Source organism: Vicugna pacos, chromosome 4, assembly GCF_048564905.1.
Source record: "Vicugna pacos chromosome 4, VicPac4, whole genome shotgun sequence".
NCBI classification, from domain to species: Eukaryota; Metazoa; Chordata; class Mammalia; order Artiodactyla; family Camelidae; genus Vicugna; species Vicugna pacos.
The window spans coordinates 2,508,190-2,531,895 of record NC_132990.1 but is presented as its reverse complement, the minus strand read 5'-3'; the positions used below and the strand labels follow the sequence as shown (position 1 = coordinate 2,531,895).

The 23,706-nt window shown below is 53.5% G+C and overlaps 1 protein-coding gene across 4 annotated transcripts in view; it reads right to left on the bottom strand.

The window, feature by feature from the left end:
- Positions 1-23,706, bottom strand: part of FGD3 (FYVE, RhoGEF and PH domain containing 3) — a 42,058-nt gene that overhangs the window by 1,949 nt on the left and 16,403 nt on the right. For all 4 annotated transcript variants that reach the window (XM_015243568.3, XM_006209263.4, XM_072959112.1 and 1 more), the window contains 13 exons: positions 23,140-23,229; positions 22,015-22,151; positions 20,287-20,443; positions 18,414-18,552; positions 17,782-17,840; positions 16,248-16,394; positions 15,574-15,666; positions 14,295-14,374; positions 13,238-13,268; positions 12,185-12,292; positions 11,055-11,117; positions 1,391-1,513; positions 980-1,114 (listed from right to left, as the gene is read on the bottom strand). In XM_015243568.3, the coding sequence (XP_015099054.1) occupies positions 980-1,114; positions 1,391-1,513; positions 11,055-11,117; positions 12,185-12,292; positions 13,238-13,268; positions 14,295-14,374; positions 15,574-15,666; positions 16,248-16,394; positions 17,782-17,840; positions 18,414-18,552; positions 20,287-20,443; positions 22,015-22,151; positions 23,140-23,229 (1,362 nt within the window). The remainder of the gene's footprint in view (positions 1-979; positions 1,115-1,390; positions 1,514-11,054; positions 11,118-12,184; positions 12,293-13,237; positions 13,269-14,294; positions 14,375-15,573; positions 15,667-16,247; positions 16,395-17,781; positions 17,841-18,413; positions 18,553-20,286; positions 20,444-22,014; positions 22,152-23,139; positions 23,230-23,706) is intronic.

Below are 23,706 nucleotides of genomic sequence, written 5' to 3'. Positions count from 1 at the left end.
CCCTGGCCCACCTGGATGACCCTGCTGGGGACCTTTGAGGAGGGAAACTGACATTATAAATAGCCTCCTAGAAGACCCCGATGTGTAGCTGGCCATGGAGAGAATGGAAAAATGTGCTTTTTTGGAAAGGCACATTCTTTCTTTTCCAGCTTCCCTGTTACCTCATCAAAAAGGGACAGTGCCCTTGAAAGAGGATCTGGAAGGTAGCAGCCACCCTCAGGAGGATAGTAGGAGAGAAGGAGGCTGGTCCTCACTGCCCCTTGGCCCTGAATGGCGTGGGCAAAGCACGGGAGCACTCCCCTCCATGCGGCTTCCAGGCCTCCAATCAAAGTGACCATGAATGAAGATGACACTTGTCCCCATCTGCTATGGGCTGAACTGTTTGCCCTCAAATCCATGTGCTGAAGCCCTAACCCTCCCCTGCACCATGTTTGGAGATGGGGCCTTTGAGGAGGTAATTAAGTTAAAATGAGGTCATATGTATGGGCCCCAATCCAATGTGACTGGTGTCCCTATAAGAGGTGGAGATTAGGACACAGACCCCCACCGAGGGAAGACCATGTGAGGCCACAGGGAGAATACGACCATCTACAAGCCAAGGAGAGAGGCTCCAGGAGAAACCAGCTTGCTGACACCTTGATCTCCAGTTCCAGTCTCCAGGACTGTGAGGAAACAAGTTTCTGATGTTTGAACTGCCCAATGTGTGGTATTTGTTACATAGCGGGAGCTGACTGATACACCTCTAACTCCTAGGTGCAAATGGTTCCCAAGCCCTCGGCCGTGGTGGGCTGAGAAGCCCAACGTGCACACACATGATATCTGGCATGCAGCTGCTGTCTGCTCTCGGTGCCCTATGGACCCCACTGAGCCCCGCCATTCCTGGTTCCAGGGAAGCCGACAGCTCTGGGAGTCCAGTCTCCCCAGGCTGCTGGGACTGGGGGCTTGTGTCCGGAAGGCTCACAGGACCCAGCCCACCCACCTCTGTGCTCTGCTTGGGCTCCCCGTGCTCCTCCGGGCGGGAGGAGGCCACTGGCTGTGCCTGGAAACACTCTCGGCAGACACGGCTCTGCCTGCCGTGCTCGGCTTTGAACTCGGAGCACTTCCCGCAGATGACCTGCAAAACAGAGGACATCTGTGACCCCCCACCCCCACCCCAGGGACAGAAGACTATCGAGAAGAAGGCTGGAAGGGCCGCAGGACCAGAAGAGACATAACTGAACATGGAGGGTAAGGGCAGACACCTTGAGGCTAGCCCCCGCTGGGCCTCCAGGACCTGCCTTCTTGCCTGGAGGGGCCAGGGCCAGGGGTCTGTGTGCCTGGCAAGGAGGCTGGGACGAGGAACTACGCACATGGAGACCCCAGCAGCCGGCCTCCTCCCATCTGGACTCACCGCCCCGCACAACTTGCAGTGGTGTTTCCTTTTGGTGATGGAGTTGAAGGTCTCACCGCAGCTCCTGCAGCCCTGCTTCTCCTTGTCACGCCTGGTCTTAGAGGACCCTCTCCTGGGCTCCAGCTGTGGGGAGGCAAACGGGTGCAGTCAGCTTCCCAGCACGAGCAGAGCGGCAGCTGCGTGATCCACAGGCACCGCATACGCAGGGCAAGAAAGCCTCACGTGCAGGAGGAAATTAACCAGGAGCCCCGCTGGCTGTGGCCGCCTGCCCGGCCTCGCTCCCCAGAAGCTGCCCTGCTGTCACACGGAGTGAGATTCTTTGGGGATCCCAATTATCTCAGGAATAGAATCCCTATGCCTGGAATGACCTGGCCCTACACAGAGGTCAGTGACTTCACCTGGCGTGTCTGCAAAGATAAACACCGGAAATGGAAAAGGCACTGGGGGAAACGGCCCCTGATCTGCAGAGAAGCCCGGACGCCACGGACTGGGTGTCTGCAGTCAGTGTCCGGCCAGGTGGCCCTTCCTTCCATGCTCTGTCCTTCACTGGGCCCCAGAGCATGGTGCCTGCTCCATGTTAGGCACTCAGGCGTGTGCACTCACCCACCCAAACACACGTGAGAGTGCTCGCCAGGGGTGGCGGAGCAGAGTCAGGCGCTGTAGTCCCCTCTGCCTCCCACAGAGCAAGGCAGTGCTGACACCTTTCAGCAAGGCAAGAGAAATAGCACAAAGTCATAAAACATAATATGGTTTGTGTTTACAGAAGTTAAAAGATCTTTGAGACAAGTCACAAGAATACACCATTAAATATTTTTAAGTTTAAACAAGCTGTTTGGTGTAAGGTTTGGAAAAGATTTGTAAGAACTACATTAAACTGCTCAGAGCAAAGGCGAATTGGGGAGAGGCAGGCAGTGGGGCGAGAGGGCTTTTCATTTTATTCTGACACTTTACATTTTTTTAAAAAATGTTTCTTTCATAGTTAAACACGTTAGCAAAAATTTTTTAAAATCTGATGCAAAGCTAAGGAACAGGTATGCAAATCATGCATGAGAGGTAGACTTCAAGGCAACATGTTAAAAGACTATTTAAAAATGTCGAGTTACACTGCTAAGAAAAGCAAGCAAGTTGCAAAGTAACGCGTAGTAGCATATAATATTTATACCGAAAAGAGGAGTGCGTGCATGGAAAAAGACTGGAGACCACCCAGATGGTCCTATTGGCTGTTTGGAGTAGAGTTACTCTTATCTGACTGTCTTATCTGGATTTTCTCAATTGTTCAACAAGAACATTTTATGAAAGATGAAGAAAACCAATGAACAAATATGTATCTTTTTGAATTAATTCTTATTTTGTGGTTGGCTTTATTCCTTTGGTATCTATGTAAGTTTAAAAAGCTAAAGCTCTAAACGTTCTTAGAAACAATGAATAGTACATACATATAAATTTAAAAATATGTATGCAGTTAAAAAAAAAAAGGGCTATCAAGCCATGAAAGACATGGAAGAAACTTAAAAGACATATTACTAAATGAAAGAAGCCAGTCTGAAAAGGCTACAAACTGTACGATTCCAAACAAATGACATTCTGGAAAAGACACAGCTACAGAAACAATAAAAAGATCGTGGTTTCCACGGGTTTAGGGAGAGGGAGGGAGGGAGGAATGAAGAGATGGAGCACAAGGGATTTTTACGGCTATTAAATTATTCTGTATGATACTATAGTGGTGGCTACATGTCATGCATTTGTCAAAACCCATAGAATGTACAACATCAAGAATGAACCCTCATGTAAACCATGGATTTTGGTTGATAATCATGTGACCATGTTGGTTCATCGATTGTACCAAATATGCCACACTGACGAGGGATGCTGAGGGTAGGGGAGTACATATGTGTGGGTGGGGAGGGCTATGTGTGAACTCTCTGTATTTTCTGCTCAATTCTGCTGTGAACCCGAAACTGCTCTAAAAAAATAAAGTCTATTAATTAAAAAAACAAAAAACAAAAACAAGCAAACAATAAAAGAAAGCAAACCAGCCACTTGATGACCAGCCGCACCCCGACCCCGCCTCCTAGTCCCATCAGGGACTGGGTCCCCTCTGCCCTGTGGACAGAGGTTTGAGAGCTGGGTGAGGTAACCTCGGGCCACAGTGCCATCAGTCGTGTCCAGGACCCCAGCCCCACATAATGCAAGGGCTTGGGGGGTGGGTGGGAGGCGGGAGCGAGTGTGGGAGTGGGCATGGAGCATGCGGTGTGAGGCTGGGATGGGGGCTCAGCGGGGCTGATTATGTTTCTCCTCCTGATTAGGAGCAGTGACCGGTGAGGGACAGCTCCCAGGCCCCTGCCCTGCCCCTTATCAGGCGTGAGACCCTACACAAGTCACTTCTCCTCTCTAAGCCTGGTGTCCTCATTTATAAAGCGGGGTGTGGAACCTCTCCTGGCCCCAAGCCCTATCACAGCACAAGTTCTGACCATTTTTTTGATGATTGCTCTTGCATGCTTCCATGCCCTCCGGAAATGCCCCACTGTTTGATGAAATAGCTTCCTGGCCTTGAACCACCCAGCACCCCCCCACCCCAGCATTTCCTCTCTGGATGGGTAAGGGGCTGGAGTCCCAGCAGAAAGCACAGGCAATTCACCACAAACTTAAGATTTTTAAGAAATGCCACAGAGGCATATGGGATTCCCCAGGATGTCAGCGCTTGTCCCAGCCTCCCCCCTGCACAGACAAGAAAACTGAGGTGTTTAAAAGAGAAACAATTAAAATAAGTTTTCTGAGCAGAATAAAATGAAGTCTGAGGTTTGTTTTAAAATATTCCAGAGGAAACAGGAGTGTGTGTCTGTTGGGGGAGAGAAGACAGGTTAAACACGAACAGCACAAAGTTGAAGTTGCTCCAGGCTGGTGTGGGGGCCTTGCTGTCTGTTACGGCTCCTTGCCTGTGTCCGAAACTTCCATAATAAAAATTTGAACAAAATCAGCTGAAAGAATGTTGAACATAAACTCTGCAAGTTTAAGGAGAAAGAGATGCACTGGTTGGGGGTGAAGAGGGCAGAAACGAGGGGCCTGTGCAATGGACGTTGTTATGGGTTGAATTGTGTCCCCCAAATTTGTAGGCTGTGGTTCTAGAACGGCACCTCAGAATGTGACTGTATTTGGAGAGAGGGCCTTTAAGTAGGTGATGAAGGTAAAATGAGGTCACTAGGGTGGGCCCTAATCCAGTGTAACTGGTGTCCATGTAAGAAGAGGAGATTAGGACACAGATGCACAGAGGGAAGACACCGTGAGAACACAGCGGGGAGATGGCTATTTACATGCCAAGGAGAGATGCCTGTGAACAAAAAAGCAAAGAGTGTCACTCATCATCCAGTTGTGAAAGGGTTAAGTCGTGGAGGAGGTGCCAAGATGATGGAGCAGAGAAACTCACAGATCCGTCCTCTCCCACAAACACACCGAGAATTACATGTACAGTGGGAGGGGAGAGCTCAGTGGTACAGCACTTGCTTGGCATGCACGAAGTCCCCAGTACCTCCGCTAAAAATAAACTCTAATTACCCACCCCCAAGCAAAATAAAATAATACAATAATAAATAAATTGAAAATTTGAAAAAAAAAGAATTACATCTACAAACCCACTGTATCGCACAGAACACCTACTGAACTCTGGCAGAGTGTCTCTGGTTTCGGAACACAGGGGGATTCTCACAAAATCCGATAAACAAGTTCATACTGTATAGCACGGGGAACTATATTCAATGTCTTGTAATAACTTATAGTGAAAAAGGATATGAAAAAGAATATATGTACGTATATGTGTGACTGGAACATTATGCTGTGCACCAGAAACTGACACACTGGAACTGACTAGACTTCAATAAATATATATATACATAAATAAATGAATAAAGAATGTTGGGGAGACACTACCCCCAAAAGGGTTAGGTCGCAACCACTGCAGTGACCCACGACAGTGCACCCTGAGGGGAATTCAGGATGAAAAAATAAGACAAGGCACTCTGTGTGTTGGACACACAGGCACCTAGACAGTTAGATGCATGTCAGAGAGAATTTCAATGACCGCAGCTTCTTGCATTTTCCCACATATAGAAAAGCACTAAAATCAGTAACTTGAGACATCTGTCCTTTGTGATTAGCAGTAATCTTTACCAAGATGTCCGCCTGACTACATGTATTTCCCAGCCCCATAATTCACGTATATACTGGCTCCTCCCCTACCTCTGGGGAGCAGAGCCGTCTCCCGGGCTGCAGTTCTCAGTAAGACCTTGAATAAAACTTAAAGTCACAACTCTTAGGTTGTGTGCTTTTTTTAATCCAACAGGCCTCATGAGAAACCAGCCCTGCCAACACCTTGATCCTGGACTTCCAGCCTTCAGAACTGTGGGAGAGTAAATGTCTGTGGTATCTTGTCACAGCAGCCCGCGTCCACACTAATGTCGATGGTTCAGCGCAGATCCTGGCCTGTGCTTCCCAGCTGCGCTGCCTCTGCCCATCGTCTCCGCTCTGGGCCCTACCGCTGCGAGGACAGTGCTGGCCACCTGCAGCAAGGGGCCCTGGGACCAGATGACTCCCCCAAGGGTGATGGGAACACTTGCTCTGCCCAAGACCCCATCCCACCATCCCGCTCCTCCTCCACCTCATGACCCCTGGCCCCATGGACACTGGGTGTAAGATGGCCATGGGCCCATCTCAGTTCGCTCCATGCAGCTTAAGGACCACAGAGCGCTGTGGGTGAATGGGTGGCACAGACCGGACAAGCAGTACCGATGCTCTCCACAGCCCCATGTCCTACCCAAGGCCACCCCTGCTACCTGGCCTTGGCCTCCAGCCACAGTGCAGCCCTGAGTCACAGCTTTCCGCCCCACTCAGGGCTCCTGCCCTTGAGACGACGTCTCAGGACTGCTGGGGACCAGACACAAGGAGAGAGGGGAGGGGTGAGGGGCGTGGGGAAGAGAAGGAGCAGAGAGACAAGCGGAACTCGGCCATCCACGGGGTCTGCCATGGCCCAGCAGCCCCAGCCCTCCACCAGCCTTCATGGTGACCCCACCCTTCCTGTTTTCCAGGTGAGGACCCCAGGGGCACTTGAGGTGGGAGTGGTCAGCAGTAGGGTGGCTGGACCATGTCTTGCCTTCTAGTCCTGACATGCACTTGAGCCCAGGGGCAGAACCCCGGCTCTTGGGACCTTTTCAACAGCACTGCACAACTGCTGAGAACACAGAGAGGCCATAGGGGCTACCAGGGCATCTCTGAGGGGCCAGGGGCAGGCAGACGGCTGCAGGGGTGGGGCTGACCCATGAGATGGAGGAGAGGCTGTGATGGGCCAGGAGCATGTGGCCAAGAGCTCAGCCCCTGAAGGTCAGCCGGGACCCTGTCCTGGCCAGAGGGACAGAGGGCAGTTCCCAGAGCAGGGCATTTCAGGCCTGGGGCTTGGCAGAGCGACCCACCCTGGCTTCCTCTGTCAGACAAACTGAGCTGAGTGCTCAGTCAGGGACCCGGCTGGGTACCAGCTTCCTCGGTGCTGAGGACTGTGACCCACCCTTGATATGGTTCCCTAAGCAGTTCCCAACACTGAGGACTGGTGACCAGGTCCCTGGGGACAGGTCTTCCTGGCTAACCATACTTCCTTTTTGGATGAAGATATAGAATAGGTCAACCAAAGGGAGGGGCTCAGATTTTCTGTCACATGTGGAAACACTGGAAAGGCCAGGGCCCAGTCTTTGCAGGGAGGTGTGGAACTGTGGCTTCTCCAGTAATGGCCAAGTGACCCCACCCAGAGGGCCCCAAACTCCCAAGGACGGACCTGGGAAGAGGTCTGTGCCAGGGGCCTGTTTCACTCAGTGTTTTCTCTTCAGCAAATTCACTTACAAAGCAGGGGAGTAGGAGGAACATTCAGGTAAGAATTGGGTCCCAAACAATGGCCCTGACACCCAGCCCTGAAGACGGAGCCACACAGTTACCATCAGTCCTACAGGGTGTGGACGCTGGCCTGGGTCTCAGGCCCTGCCCTGCGGAGGGTGCAGCCCAGTGCCTCTGCCCCACAGCCCTGCACAGGTGGGCTCGGGGTGGAAGGGCCACGCCAGGTCTGTGCGCACTGAGTGAAGAGGGGTGGGAGCGGGGCCTCGTTCCGCATTGTAGAGGGGTCCATGTGTCACCATGGTGGGCCTGGGGCCCTGCGAGGCCTTTGAACTCTGACAGTTCTGTGCTTCTGTGAAGAGAGAGGAAACTTGTAAAACAGGGAAGTCTTTGGATTCTGCAAGACTCCCTTGCAAAACTTCCTGGTTTGGGTTTAGCTTTTCTTGGGAAAGAGGGCCCTATGGGAAGTGTACAGCTGAGGACAACAGGAAATCAAACCAGCACACCAGGGCTGGGTTTACTTTTCCTCTCCGAAAGCTTACATCTGGCATCTTGTAGCAAAGATCATCCTTTCTGGTGTCAGCATTAAGCCCCACTTCGGGGTACTTTCCACAAATGTCCACTAAGCACATGTCAGACTTGCCCTCTGTGGCCGGGGCTCGACACACACTGAGCTGCCCTGGGTCCACCAAAATCTATGCTCACCGGACACACAAATGACAAAAACCATGGCTGGGCCACGTGTGCCAGGGCCAGAGCTGCGAGTCGGTGGCTGTGTTTGTCTGTCTGTTGCAAGACCTGGGCCTGGCTTACGGTGAGTAAAAGGACCGGGACAAGGAGGCCTGAGCTTGAATCGTGATCACAAGCATCTGGTGAGTCAAAGATGCCGCAGAGCCCTCGGAAGGCTGAGCCCCCGGCTGGGAGAAGGGGAGGTGGCCTGCACATCCACTGGCCGGGCGTCACCATCGCTGCCCAGCAGGTCTGCTGACTGCAGTCTGGCCTGGGCAGACCCCCGAACCGGGCTGAGGCCCAGAGCCTAAGGGGCTCTCAGTTACCTTCCCACCTGTCAAAGGAGTTGGGTGACCGAGCAGAGGGGCACCCGAGTGGCCAGCAGGCATCCGACACAGCTTCTCTAGCTCCTCCCCACACAGGGGAAGGTGGGGGGTCCACGGGGAAGAGTTGCCCAAGGCCTCAAGTCTGGTCCCACCCAGCAGGTTAAAACATTAGAAATGTGACCTTCAGGTCCCTTCCAGCTGGAACAGTCCCTGATGGGGCACTGACAGCTCTGCTCCTGTCTCCCTGCCTTGGCATTGGTCCTCCCCGGCCCTGTCTCCCTGACCAGGCAGCCGCAGCCACTTCCACTTTCCCTGCACCCCGGGGTTGAGACCCGCCTGTGGACTCGCCCTGGGGAGAGCAGCACCCAGCAAGGAATGGGGGTTGCTCATGGCCCTTGATGCCTCCAGGCCCATCCCAGAACGAGAGCCAGACAGCAGAGGGCCCTGCGTGGGGTACAGCTTGGCTCCCCTGCAGAGACAGGCGAGGCAGTGCTTCGTGCAGAAGGCCAGCGTAGAGGTTGTCAGAGAGCCCTGGCCAAGGGACCGTGGGGCTGACTGGGGAGCTGCAGAGGCCCCACTTGTCACTGTGTGCAGGAAGCGTGAGTGTGCAAGCCGCTTTCCGTGACACTCCTAGACATTCCAGAAAGGAGCCCAATAGTACATTGTCAGCCTCACACGCAGGATTGGGCAACTCAGAAAGCTGCTGATGGGCTGCTTCGTGTGGGAAATATTTGTCAGCGACCCCAAGGGAAGCTGTGAGGGTCTCACAGATGAGGTCTTGGGGCAGAGTAGCCCTAACTGAGGTAATCTGCACAGAGGGGACAGTAGGTGCAAAGGCCCTGGGGCATGGCCAAGTGAGGGGAGGCCAGGGCATGCAGGGGGAGGATGGGCTGGAAGAAAGATAAGGCCAGACAGAGCCTTGATGCAGGAAGCCCTTCGGGGAGTTTGTGGAGCTGTGACAAGACGGGCTCTTCCCTGCTGCCCAAACCGCTTTCAGATTTCCTGACTCTTAGTTCAAACCAATTAGCACAGGCCACCTTCTGCTCCCGCAGCACTACTGTGTGGTAGCAGGACCACTCGGATAAGGGGCTTCCTACCTCTCACTTGTTCCTTGCACCCCATCACGCCCTAGAAACACTCCATCCTTCCCCAAGAGCTTCTCAAGCTTGTCCCAGCACTCAGCAGTCCAAGACACGTGGGGTCAGGGGTCGTGTGGTGACCTGGTAAAATTTTGGCTCTTGTAACAGAGCATCTGGGCGCGTCTGTGCTGGGACCTCAGCCAGGGCTCAATGCTGTCCACCAGCATGGATGGTGTGGGAGGAGGGGACCAATGCTTTCTTACTGAAAATCTAAGTCAGGACAAGAACACTTGCTCCCCATGACCAGCAAGACAGCCACGCCTCCCTCTGCTGCTGCCCCAGGAATGCTAAGTCCCACCACAAGGTTTGGAGCCAGAGGCCAGGTTCCTTCACCAAGCAAGCCCATTTCTTCTTGCAAGATGGGCTGACCTTACCAACCACCAGCCCAGAATGGCTGTGATAACCAGCAGGGTGGCCCCTGCAGCTGGAAAAGGGAGCTTTAGGAGCTGGTGTTAAATTCAGGCAGACTTTGCCGTCCAGCTGGGGAGCACCGGCTCTGATGTGGAATGTGAGAGAGAGAAATGGGGGGGAGGGAGGGAGGGAGAGGTGGGCACGGTGGAGAGAATATGGGAGCAGCATCTACCCATGGGAGAAGTTTCCCTTCAGGAGCAAACCCCCTGTCTAGGGGTCGGTGAGCCTGGAAAGCTGAGGGCTAGGGTGAAGCAAGGGTGCCTGATGAATCTGCTCTCAGAATGCAGGGGACAGCGGCTCCCTGGCAGTCCAGGGTTAGAACTGTCATCAGACTTCACAGCGATTAGGCCCAGGGGTTAGTGAAGATGCTGTACCGGATATGCACTGCGTGCGAGGCGCACACATTTGCCCTCCTATTAATCTCCCCAACAACGGACAGAGCAGGAGGGACTCAGGCATGGTCCGAAGGCCTGGCCCTGGCAGGGTGGGGACGTGGACACAGTCTGTCTGACTCTGGGCCACTCCTTCCCCGCCCACACCGCCGCTAGGCAGAAGGAAGGTGAGCAGGCTTAGGGTAAAGGGCCTTGGGTACCACTCCATCCCTGGGCCCGTCACCTGGGCTTGTAGCAAGACTCTCCCTCCAGCCTTCCGGGCCCGACAGCCTGGTCAGATGCCACCTCTGAGAAGCCCTCCTTGGGAGCAGGGCCCTCCTGGCAGGGCCACCTGACCCCCCAGTCCAAGGGGCTAATCTTTCCTCTTTGAGCCTCCTGAGGGCCAGGCACCGCACTGATTCGTGGTTCATCCAGGCATATTTTACTCGTGGGAAAGCGCACAAGCCTTCAGAAGAACTCAGCTGTGTGGCCTCCACCCACCCAAGGAAATGGACATTTGGGTTCCAGGTGTCTTGCTCCATGTTACATGGAGAGCAAGGAAGCTGACCCCCAAACCCTCACCCTCCAGGTCACCCTAGTCTGGCCTCACCCTCCGGGTCACCCTGGTCTGACCACACCCTCCGGGTCACCCTGGTCTGACCTCACCCTCCGGGTCACACTGGTCTGACCACACCCTACAGGTCACCCTGGTCTGACCTCACCCTCCGGGTCACCCTGGACTGACCACACCCTCCAGGTCACCTTGGTCTGACCTCACCTTCCACCTCCCACCCCTGCCAACAACTGGGGGGTCACTCACCCCTGCAGTCCCCCCTCCACTGTTGGGTACCACTGTGGGTGCTTCAGAGTTGGTGCTCACCATCTGGAAGGAACAGAGACAGCTGGCATGAACAGAGGTTCCATGGTCACATGCTGGCATCGAATGCAGTGTTGGGAACACCCCCATTCCTTCTGTTTGACCAGAGTCAGGAGAAAGGCTAGTGTTTGCTGTGGCTGTGGGAGCCTGCTCCTGCCCGGCCTGGCTGGGGACTGCAGGTGTCTCAGGAGAGTTAACATTTCCCAGCTGAGTGTAGGGAGGTGGGCAGGCGTGAAGCTCCTTGAGGCCCACTGGACCTGGCCGGCTACATCACACCACAGCAAGGTGGCCCTGGAATCTAGCTCCTTCCTCAGGCATCCTGCGGAGAGCTCTGTGCCCTGCCTTCTACGGTCCGGCTCTGGCTCTGCACTGACTTTAATGGCAGGGATGGGAAGAAGGGTGTTCTGTTTTCAGTTCAGCTCTGTTCAAGGTAGGGGACAGTACTTTCTCTGCCTGGGGGTGACACAAAGTTTTCTCCCAAGACAGGCCAGAAAATAAACAAAATGGAGATTTGATGCAAACATTTCATGGTTAACGAAGTGACCTGTGGGCCACAGACCAGTGAGGCCACAAGAAAGGCCAACCAGGCCTGGCGTCTAGGACTCGGGGCTGCTGGGCCAGGCCAGGCTGGGCATCCCGCAGCTCCCAGGATGTCCCTGATGGGGGGCATGGAGTGAGTGACCCTCACTCTGAAGTCACGTTTGGTTGTGCCCAAGCAGAGGAGATGGCCAAGGCCCAGGGTGATCCCCAAGGGATGGCTGCAGCCCTGACTTTCCCCACCTGGCTCTGGGTGGGGACCCTGCTTCCTGACTCCCCCAGGCCTGGGATAGCTCTGCGTGGGGACGAGCAAGCTACCCCCCCCCCGACAAGATCACAGATGTACAAGCCGGGACAATGCATCATGCAGCAGCTTTATCCAGGCCTGTCTGCCCTCCCTCCCGAGTGCTGACTGCCCAGCTGTGAGGTGCTCAATAAAGGTGGGCACCAGGGGAGCACCATGGGGACCACCTTCCCTCCCAGACACCAGCCCTTGTGCAAGGCGTCTGGGCTGCCCCAGGGGCATTGGCACTCACAGACGAGTCTGGAGTGAGGGAGGAGTCCTCATCCTGCCCGAAGGAGCCACTGAAGGTCTTAAAAGTCTGGCTGTTCTGTTTGTGCTTCTCAATCGTGGCCTCAATGACCTGAAACAAAAACCACAAAGGACAAAGGCCCTCAGAGAGCATTCCAGGAGGGCGAGGACAGGGTCCTGTGGTCACCGAGTTTTCCCCTGACCAACAGCATCACATGTCGACAAAAGCTGCATTCTGAGATGAGGAAATGAGGCTCAGGGACGTGACCACCGACCAGGTCTCCACACTCCAGCCCCCATGCGTCCCAGTGCCACCCCACACACAGTGCTCCAAGCCAAAGGCAGCCGCTCTCTGGGGACATCCTATACAGATTCGAAGCCATGCTTCTACTTCCTGCATCAGCATTCACATCTAATCTGTTTGAATTTCCTTTTTCTCATCTCATGCAGATTTCTGTTTAAAGACTTTCGGGAGACACAAACCACTGAGGGTTAGCATTTTGCCTGGTGGTGGTCTGCCAACCCTGTTCATTGCCTTGGCTCCTGCTCTGCTTTGGCCCTCCTGACCTTCACCCACTCAGGCCTGTCTCTGTCCCATGTCCCCACCATGGCTAGTTCTGAGCGGAGGCTGCTCTGGCCGTCCCAGGACGCCGCCTGGTCCATCTCTGGAAGCACAGGCTCCATCCTGGAAGTCAAACTGCTCATCCCGCATGAACCACCGCTCCTGCCAGCCATGGGGAGGAGGGTGACATGGACCCCTTTTAAGCTGCCAGACATTGGCGATCTTCCCCCAAGGTGAGGGCGCCTCCCTGCATGCCCACCTCCAGGCCTTTCTGTTTATTTATCTACTGGGGAGCCCCAAATAAGAGAATGGATTGAGCAGTTCATAGTGCTTGAAGGTGCTTTATAAACTCGGTCACATCATCCCTTCAATGTGGATAGATGGGTGGGCAATATGGGGGGACACAGGGCCATCCCATCCCTTGTTCCAACACGAAATGGCCACACTGCTCAAGAATTTGGTCATTTGGTTACTTTAAAACTTTAGGAGCTTCACCTGAATCCATTCTTTCTTCTCCTCTTCGGTCCTGTAAAGGCAAAAACAGTATTTTATTAATTTAGTCTTGGGTACTGACTATAAACTGCCAGCCTCCTCTCCGCCCTGCAGCACATGCCTGAGCTGCTCACTGCCTGGAAGTGCCACTCAAGGCTTGGAAGACTGGCCTCAAAGGCTTTGGAACACTGCGGCCAGTGTCACCAGATACAGCCAGATAAGGTCAAGTGTGGCCACGAGGAGTTAGGTGTGGCCCCATGGCTTCAGGTGGGGTCAAGTGTGGCCCGATGAAGTGAGGTGTGGCCAGGAGCGGTCAAGTTTGGTGCACAGAGCCCTCTGCAGTGGGTGTAAACCAACACCTCCCTGGGCCACAGTGGGTCATTGCAAAGATCTCACGTCGTTGGTGGAAGTGAGAGGTGGGATCTCCCACGCACTGCCGCCAATCAGAGTGAGAGCCTGGCACCACCTTACGGGGTACTGTGACAACAGCCACCAAAATTTAAAGCAGACATGTTGCCTTTTGGGCAGCAATTCTACTCAGGAATCTATCGGATGGACATAACGACACACAGGAACAAAGCCTGGTTTGTGGACACTGCTTCCTGCACCATTTGTAACAGCAAGACCCTGCACAGCCTAGGAGTCCATCAATGGGAACCAGCCAATGATCATAACGGAAAATTACACTGCTTTAGAAAACGGTGCTCATAAATGGGATGATTTCCGGTAACTTAAGTGAAATAAGCAAGATGCAGAACAGGCTATACAGAAAATGGTCATCCGTGATTTCAAAAAGAGAGACATATATATGAGCACAGAAACCCTGGAGGGATACTTCCAAGATGGTTAAGACTGTCTGCTGGGGGTGGGGAACAGGAGGTGGGCAGAGGCTTAATTTTCATTGGCTTAGGACTGCTACATTTTAAACTACATATAAATGAGTTAAAATGAATGAATAAAAACACATGGAATGATTATGTGGTTAAGAAAAGGAAGTCATCTGCTAAAATTTCAGGAAAAACACTCACAGAGTAACAGACACCAGGACAGCCGAGCCTACCGAGTTTGTAGCTCCAGGGACCTTTTCTTCCCAGTTATGAGGAACGTGTGCGCTGCATTTGGCTTGACGATGTCCTGCACCTAAAGGCACATGATCAAGGACAAAACAAAAACAGTGGATCACTTTGCAGGCCCTGAACTGTGGAGTCACGTTCTCAGGTTTGGAAGTCTTTGCCTGAGAAGGGAACAGAGGTGACTGAGTGGGTCAGCAGGGAAGGTGCCCATCTTAAGGTCAAGGTTGCTATGGGCCACTGTGTGAGTCAGTCCACTGGGAAGGAGGGACCACCAATCTGCCCAGGCAGGGCCAGGACCACTCATCCACTTTTCTTGGAACTGTGCAGCCAAATCTGCCTGCCTTCAGGGCTCCCCAGGAGGTCAGCCGCTAATGCCTTTCCCCACAAATGTACCCACAGACACTCAAGACTCCTGACAGAGGGATGGGGATCTTTGGAGAAGAGCCAGGAGGATCTCCACCGCTCTGCAGGGGTTTCTGAGGCCCCATGGCAGGTACCTTGGATCTGCAGGCCTCTGCAACAGGGAGCCAATCATTCCCTCAACACCCCACTCCCACAGCCCTTGGCTGGATGTGGCTCACAGGCCGACCACTGTCAGAAGGAATTTCTTTCTTTCTTTTTTTTTTTTTTTTTTTGGTTATCACTAATGCAAATCTTCACTTTTTAGAATGATTAAATACTTTATTTAGCCAGAATTTTTGGAGCGTCCATTAATTCAAAGCCCTCCCCCATGGGAAAGAGGGATTGATTCTGGCTCCAGCAGCCCCACGGCATGAGACACGGATGGGCTCAGAGAACAGAGACAGCGGGGACATCGGGTTGTCTGGACCTTGCACACAGGTGCCTGCAGAACCTCATCTGGGCTCTAAATGGGTGCAGGAGAGGAGAGAGCATGGGACCGAGGACCAGGGCTCAGGCAGGAGGGGCATCCCATCTGCACTTCCCCCAAGCTTCCTTGAGGGTGTAAATGGGGCCCTGAGTGCTGACTTCACAGGGGACAGGAGTTGGCCCAGGTCCTGGCACTGTCCTTCGCCCTGCGAACATGAGGCCAGCAGTGCCCTGGTGGGTAGGCCAAGCAGAGGGACAGGGGATCCTGTCCACTCAGCCCAGGATGCAAGGCCCTAACAGATGTCCCACCAACACCTGGGTCACAGACAGAACCAAGGCTCAGAGACGGGCAGGTGACCAGGTGCACAGCAGTGAGCGCTTTGCCACCTGCTCTGTGCTCCCCCAGGGCAGCAGATTGGGTGGGAAGGGCTCACCCACCTGGAGGCCGGAAATGTCCATCTTCTCCCGGACACTGAACTTCTGGCCCATGAGCCGCAGTTTGGGCACACAGTAAAGGATCATGCTGTTGAACTGAGATAGGGACGGTCAGGCACGGGGGGAGGGGTGGTTCACCCCACAGAGGAGCACCCCAGGGAGGACGTCAGGCTTCGCTCTGGCTGGAGTGGGCAGAGCTGGGTGGGGCTGGGTTGAGTGTGGGAGGGACTGGGGTTGGACTAGGGGCGTGGCTTAGCAGCTGGGCTCGGCTCTGCAGCTGGTTGGGCCGTGGCTGGGCGAGGGTGGGGCTCCGTGGCTGGGCGGGGCCAGACTCTGCACCTGGGCTGGGCGGGGCGAGGCAGGAGTGGGCGGCTGGGCGGGGCGAGGCAGGAGTGGGCGGCTGGGCGGGGCGAGGCAGGAGTGGGCGGCTGGGCGGGCGAGGCAGGAGTGGGCGGCTGGGCGGGGCGAGGCAGGAGTGGGCGGCTGGGCGGGGCGAGGCAGGAGTGGGCGGCTGGGCGGGCGAGGCAGGAGTGGGAGGATGGGCGGGGAGAGGCAGGAGTGGGCGGCTGGGCGGGACGAGGCAGGAGTGGGCGGCTGGGCGGTCGAGGCAGGAGTGGGAGGCTGGGCGGGGAGAGGCAGGGGTGGGCAGGGCTGGGTGTGGGCGGACGGGCGCTCACCAGGAAGAGGTGACGGTCCTGGGCTGTGCCATTCTTGGCCGACAGCTTCAGGATCTGGCCCTCCTTGATCAGCTCGTTGGCAGGGTTGACGATGTCCTCCTCCCCACCCAGTCTCTCATACACCTCCAAAAGCTTGTGCATTTTCTCCTGCGAGAGACATGGAGCTCAGGCAGCTGCACACCCGCAAGGACTGGAGACCTGCCGGGGGATGCTGGGGACCCAGAGATGAAGACCCTGCCCCATAGGTGTGGTCCAGAACCAAGATGGGACCACGAGCCTGCTGACAGTGAAGTGGCAGGGAAAACACCGGGTGACACCCAAGTTGGGCATTGAATAACAGAGGTACACCATGCAGATAGAAATAAATAATAACAACAGCTAACACCATTGCTAAGTAGATGGCCCTGTTGTACACATGGGTGTTAACTCCTTTAATTCTAGCACCGATCCTGTAATGCTGGTGCCAGCCATTTTTATCCTCAATTTATAGACAAAGAAACTGAGGCATAGAGAAATCAAATGAGTTGCTGGAGATGTTCTCCCCAGAGAACTGGGACTGGCCCTCTCAGCCTCCACCCTGCACGCCAGCTCCTTCCATGGGAGGCATTAAGGGGCATCGTGTCAGAGGAAACACGCTGGGCGGCTATAACTTTTGCCCTGGACATTCCTCCCCTTTGTGGCAGCTGGCTTCCTGCTCTACCCTCGGATGGTCCAGGGCCATCGTGAGATCAGACCTCTCCTATCCTCAGGTCACCCTCTCTGCCTCGAAACTGGTTGGATGGTGAACCAGCACCCCTAGTGGGCGAGGGGAGAGGGTAGGCAGCTCATGGCTCCAGCTCTGAGCCAAGAGGCCACTGGCCCTGACCTGTCACTGCCATGACCAGGGGTTGAGGCAGGAGCGAAGAATGAATGTAGCTGAAGGCAGAGCTGAGCCTTCAGGAACCTCAACCCGGCAACAGGCAGCCTGGATACGCCATGCCAAAGCAGCCACTGCCCTTAGACCTGACCAATCTTACCCTGCACACCCAGAAGCAAGCTAATTTGGCCCTTCTGCCTCTGATATGGACACAAGTGGCAGATGTGGGCATGGGAGCAGGAGAGGGAGCCAGCATGGAGAGTGAGGAGGCGCGGGGAAGGCAGAGCGGAAGGGCCTTGCCTGTCCTGGGTGGGGGCTGGGCGTGCACCTGGTGTGTACTCGGGGGTTGGGTGTGCAGCTGATATGTCGAAGAGCTTGTGTGTACCTGGGAGGCAGTGGCAGGCCAGGGGCATTGTGAACAGAGACTGACAAAATAAGAGACCTTATTACATATATACATTATATATTATATATATATAAATAAGAGTGCTAAATGACTTACCAGCAATCAGTCACCAAGCCAGTAAGGAGCAGGCCTGCCTAGCTCTCAGGGGAGTCTCTGTCTTCCCTGGGGGTCGGGTGGGTGAGTGTGCAGGCCGACGGTGTCCGGACCACCCTGTGCTCTCCCTGCCCCAAACTGCTGGTCCTTCAGGTGGCTTCCAGGAGCCCCACACTCACCATTTTCCGAATGGCAGCGTTGGAGTGGTTGGCAGCTGTGGAGATGAGTTCCAAGGACCCTGCAAGAGGAAGACAGGGTCAAGCCACAGGGCGCCTGGTGTCTCTGCACAGGTCCTGGCCCCACGAGGCTGAGTGCCAGGCTCTGCCCTGCTCCTGCCGCTTTCCATGGGTGTGCTGGGCTGTTCACAAGATCTGGCCTAGGGTGTGGGGTGGCGAGTGCCACCCTGCAGACACATCCCATTTGCTGGGAGTCTGCCAGGCTGGCATCCCTCTCCTCTGCACAGACCCTGCCCCATGCTGCCGGCCAGCTGCTGCCCACGAACCAGGAGCAGCTGTGCCAGCCCCACGAGGTCCTTCCCGAGGCCTAAGCTCTGCCAACACATAGCAGCCCCCTCCACAGCCCCCCCATCACCACCTCAGTGGGAACAGGGGTGGTTTCCCCTGACACTCAGAGTCAGTCACTTCCTGTGCCTTGTTTTAGGGGGCACTTGGAAGTCTCTCCCTCTCTGTCTCCCCATCTCTGTCTCTCTCTTTCTGTCTGCCTGTCTCTCTCTCTCTGAATGAGGGTTTTCAGCAAGGGCCCCAGCCCCCACCGCCCAGGAGCCCCTCAGCCTGTGGCCGGCCCTGCTCACTCTCTGCATCCTTCCAGTCTGGGGCGTCCTCCGGGAGCCTCTTCAGATAGTCCTTGAGCAGCAGCTCGTAGCGGGGGACCCTCTGCACGGGCTCCAGCATGTGGTGCTGCAGAGTCAGGTTTCCGCACATCTCCTGCTTCTGCGGGGGAGACAGGTGGCGTAGGGCACCCATGGACACCTGCGTGGATCCCAGACCCACCTCTGCTTCCAGCCTCTGCAGCCCCCAGGAGGCTGCCTAGAGTATTGCACCTGGCTGACTGCAGACCGCATCTTAACAGCAGAGGAAACTGAGGCTTGGAGAGGTGGAACGATGGAGCTGGCCCCCAGGCAGGCCAACTCTAGATCCAGTGCTGGCCCTTTTATACACATCCTCATTGGAGATTGTTCTGTGGTGACAGCTGGGGGGACCCAGACATAAATGAAGGGGTGAGGGTGCAGGGGCTCAGGCAAAAGGGGAGAAGGAAACATTCAGCCTTAGAGCTACACTCTCTGGGGAGGGACAGGGATGCTGAGAGATGCAGGGGGTTGATCTAGGATTTACAGGAATAAATCATGGGTGACCTGATTATAGCAGGATCTGGGGAAACACGGAAAGTTATTAAAGAGCTACTCCAAATCTGGGCCTGGCCTCCAAACCCTCAGCACACAGGGGCTCAGTGCCCATTAACCCTCCAGGGTCAGTGAAGAATACATGTGCACGATGCATGTGTGCATTGTGAACACACATGTATGTATTACATGCATGCATGGCGTGCATGTGGCACATGAGTGCCTATGCACATGTGTGTACATGTGTATGCACTGTGTGTGTGTGTTTAGCAATCGGGGTCACTTGTCCCAACACCCTATTGGATTTGTACCTTACCCACAATCTGTCTGGAAACTATTCTGAGATAGCATTTTTAATTTTTAAAATGAAGCCATACATCAGAAGAAAACCTCATTTATATAACTGTAGAGTGGGAAATGCATTTTTTAAAATTATTTTTTTAACAGAGGTACTGGGGACTGAACCCAGGACCTCATGCATGCTAAGCACTCCCTCTACCACTGAGCTATACCTGCCCCCTGGGAAATGCATTTATAAGCATTACTTAAAAGATTTTTTTAAAGAATTACTTTATTTAAAAATGGTGAATGTGGGATGGGAAGGGACAGACTGGGATTTCAAAATGTAGAATAGATAAACAAGATTATATGGTATAGCATAGGGAAATATATACAAGATCTTGTGGTAGCTCACAGAGGAAAGAATGTGACAATGAATATATGTATGTTCATGTATAACTGAAAAATTGTGCTCTACACTGGAATTTAACACAACATTGTAAAATGACTATTACTCAATAAAAAAAGTAAAAAAAAATTGGTGAATGTGGCTAATTAAAAACCAAAAATTTTGTATGGAAAACAACATCATAGATAAAGTTAAAAACTAAAACATCAGTGGGAGAAAATAATTTGCAATACAGATGACAGTTAACAGCTGACGTTCCTAGCATGTAAAAACCTCATGAATCAATGAGAAAAGATCAACGCGCAGCAGACAACAGCAGGCAGAGATGTGAACAGGCTGTTTGCAGAAAAAGAAAAAGAAAAGACTGGTCCACGAGCCACTGAGGGACCCTGTGGAGGGGGACAAGCATTTGGATCCAGGTTCCATCGAATAATAGCTTGTGACGACACAAATCGCACAGTCTCCTGGAGCCGTGATTTCCTCACCCATGAAATGAGAATGACGATTTGTCTCTGGGAGTTAAGGATCAAAGCAACAGTAGAGCATCTGGATGCATCCCACAATTTGACTGATTTTCTCCGTGTTGAAACACAAGCCCAGCCCTGTGCCTGCAAAGCCGAGGTGGGGCCGCCCTACCTGGATGCCTTGGACAATGTCTTTAAACAGCGGTGAGCGCTGGGTCCAGGTGCTCACCAGCTCCATGGCCCGGTCGAAGTTCTTCACATACTCGCCATACATCTTGAGGAATGGGGCCAGCTTCTGCAGAATGTCTCCAAGGCGGGGGTTCGTGTCCCTTCATGGGGGAGTGAGGTCGTCAGACAAACAACTCCAGTGAAGGGCCTGGGTGGGACGGGACTTCACCAGAGGGCTATGGGGCAACGGCCTGACTCCCAGCTCTGTGATGGTGGGCAGACCGGTCCCCCTCTCTGAGCCTTACTTTCCTCCCCTGTTTCATGGGGGACGGAAAATAGTGTGTTACCTAGACGTAAATGAGAGGCTCGTGTAAAGCATTTCAACAGTGCAGTCACAGGACCATTGCTGAAAACCAGGAGATGTTAGTAGCAATGGAACCACTCTAATGACAGGCCACTGTTCTCAAAGAGAATCAAGAAAACCCCATTATGCCCCTTTTATATGAGCAAAGATTAGAAACAATGGGACGATCCAACATTGGCAACGTTATGAGAAAGCAGTACTGGGTAATAATGGATAGTTTGGAAATAAATTGGGATTTGGAAATAAGTCTCAAGAAGCATAAAATATATTGCCAATCTTTGACCTTAGAACTGTGAGGGATTTATCCTAAAGAAAAAAAGCACGTGCACAAAGTCATCTTCTGCGGCATCACTAGGAATGCGCACTTGGGGATTTAGCTCATAGGCCCCCTAGCAGGCCACGCACTGTCAGTCTCTCCAGGGCCTTGAGGAGGAAGCCCATTTCTAGCAGGTGTGGACTGCGTGGGTCCAAAGGCCAGTCCAGGCCTGACTTTAACCCAGCGGCCTTGGGGACACAGTGTAACCTGCTCTGCAGGGAGGAGTGTGTCCTTCTAAAGATTTATAAATGGACCTGGACTCTGGCTGAGCCTTGCAGGTGCAGGGACGCCCCGCAGTAAAGCCCCTGGCCTCTGTGCTCTCCCTGGCCCGGCTGCAGCTTGGCGAACGGGCTCTTGGGGACATCACAGGAGAACCACACACCGGCTCAGTGCAGGCCAGCGAAGAGAGGAGTCACCAGAGACCTCAAAGCAAAGCTGCAGCAGCGCCCAGAATGGAGGGGCAAGCACATAATGTGGACAATGGCAAGCTGGGAGCCGAGCCTGTGATGGTTAATTATCACGACTCGCAGCTGAGCTGTCCCTCTGCTGCGAGTGACAGAAATGGCAGAGGGACAGAGGGGTAGCCCCCCGGGAACACTCTTGAGGGGGAAAGAAATCTCATTTTTCTAAAGCAAAGGTGCAATATATCCTAGGAGGGCAAATAAACCGACAGGCACTGTCTATCTACTGTTTGGTGTTTGCAGATGTCAAACCTCATTTAAATCCCACAAAGCCCCGAGAAGGTATTAAAGTCCCTTTAATTTGCTGGTGAAGAAGCGAAGGCTTGGGGACCCTGAGAGGCCATGGGGTCAGGGTTGGCCGAGGACCCTGCAGAAAGAGAGTCCAGGGCCCTATGAGACCGGACTCCCCTCCAGGTGTCTCTTGGCTTTGGGGCATGCAAACCCCGGATTTAGAGGCTGCTTGGCAGGGAGAAATCAACAAACCTGCTGCAACAGGATCACCATGACTTTCAACCGTCATGGGCATTAGAGCCAACCCCCCACCCCCGCCCCCAACCACCACCACTTCCCGGCACCATGAGCTGCACTTACCACTCATTTGTGATCCGTGTCTGCAGCTCAGGCAGGAGGAACTGTCCGTGGAAGCGATAGATGGAGGAGATGTTAGAGAAGATACCCGTGATGACTTCCGAAGGGATCCCTGCTTCCGTCAGCTGGGTGCAGAAAACCTGGGCACGGAGAAGCCCACGCGGTGGTCACTGAGCGTGGGTCACTGCAGATGGCTGGGACGGTGCTTCCGCTGCAGGTATGCGAGCTCAGCAGAAGCTGCCACTGCCTTACGTTTTCTTAGTTTTTTTAATTAAAAAAATTCTTTGTACTGACGTATCATCAGTTTACGATGCTGTGTCAATTTCTGGTGCACAGCACAATTCTTCCGCCATACATGAACATACATATATTCCTTTTCATATTCTTTTTTACCGTAAGCTACTACAAGATATTGAATATAGTTCCCTGTGCTATACAGTATAAGCTTGTTTATCTATTTTATGTATACCAGTCGGTATCTGCAAATCTCGAACTCCCGGTTTATCCCGTCCCACCCCCCTCCCCTGCCTTGTGTTTTCTTAATGAGCTTTCCAGTTCATCAAACTGGCTCAGAGGACCTTAAAAGTCTTAAAGCAAGTTTACTTAGGGCTAAGAATTGGGGGTGTGGCAGGGACAGTCCCCTCTAGAGAGGGACAGGACATCTTTCATCCATCTCTCATAAGAAATGATTGGTACTGATTTCCTTTCTCTGCTTTGTAAGCTACAGACAGAAGCAGGACCTGTCAAAATCCAGTTTTCTACTGGAGTTTTACTTCCTGTGCTCATAAACCCCATGTTGTCACCTGGACAGGGAGAGTGCCACCCACTGTCTCAACTATTTATGCAAAAGGATGTCCAGAGGTCATTTATATGCTCAGATATTTTAACTACCAGGAAGAAAAAAACCTCAAAATGACTGGGTAAGAGCTTTGCCTGAGAGCCACAAGCTGTGAAGGTAAAAACTAAGAATTTCTGCAGAAGACTTAAATTTGCCCGAGTTTTAGTATTCATGTCAGTTGGACTCCAACTGCGAAGCCTAGCCAATGCTAGGATAGAAAGTTTGTCTCCCAAACTCGCCATTGAAACTCTGGAAGTAGACAAAGGCAAGCCCCTAGCCAGGAGGGCTACCTGGTCCAGCAGGTGCAGTCGCTTCACGTAGGTCTCCTCGGTGTGCAGGAGCTCCTGGGCAATGTGGAGCAGCTTCTGCGGCTCAGAGTGCTGCAAAGAGAAGGGCTCACCTGGGGAAGATGATCTTTGGGGAGGCAGCATCTGATGAGGGCTACCTGCTGCACGCCGGGGATGACCAGGGGCCCCGAAAAGCCAGAGGAGGCTGCTGGGACTGGGATGTAAGGCTCAGTTTCTGTAACAGTTTCTGCCAATCCCCACAAGGCTTCTGAAGCCCAGAGAAAAGTCTATCTTCTTGGGGCTTTGACTACAGAGCAGCCGCAGTAGCCACGTTAAAATGTATTGTAATGTCAACAAGAAGACAGATCAAAAATCTAAAGGCCCTCCTCCCCCCATGAAGACATGGAGTTAACACAATATACAAACCAGAATAGCTTTGTGAAAAGTCCGGAGACCAGCTGAGAAGCTACAGCTTCCAAGCCATTGTAAAACTACGAAGAGAGGCTAGCAAATGGAGAAGAAAAACTGGCAGTGTTTGGCACACCCTTTTGTGTTCCTCCCTCATGCAGC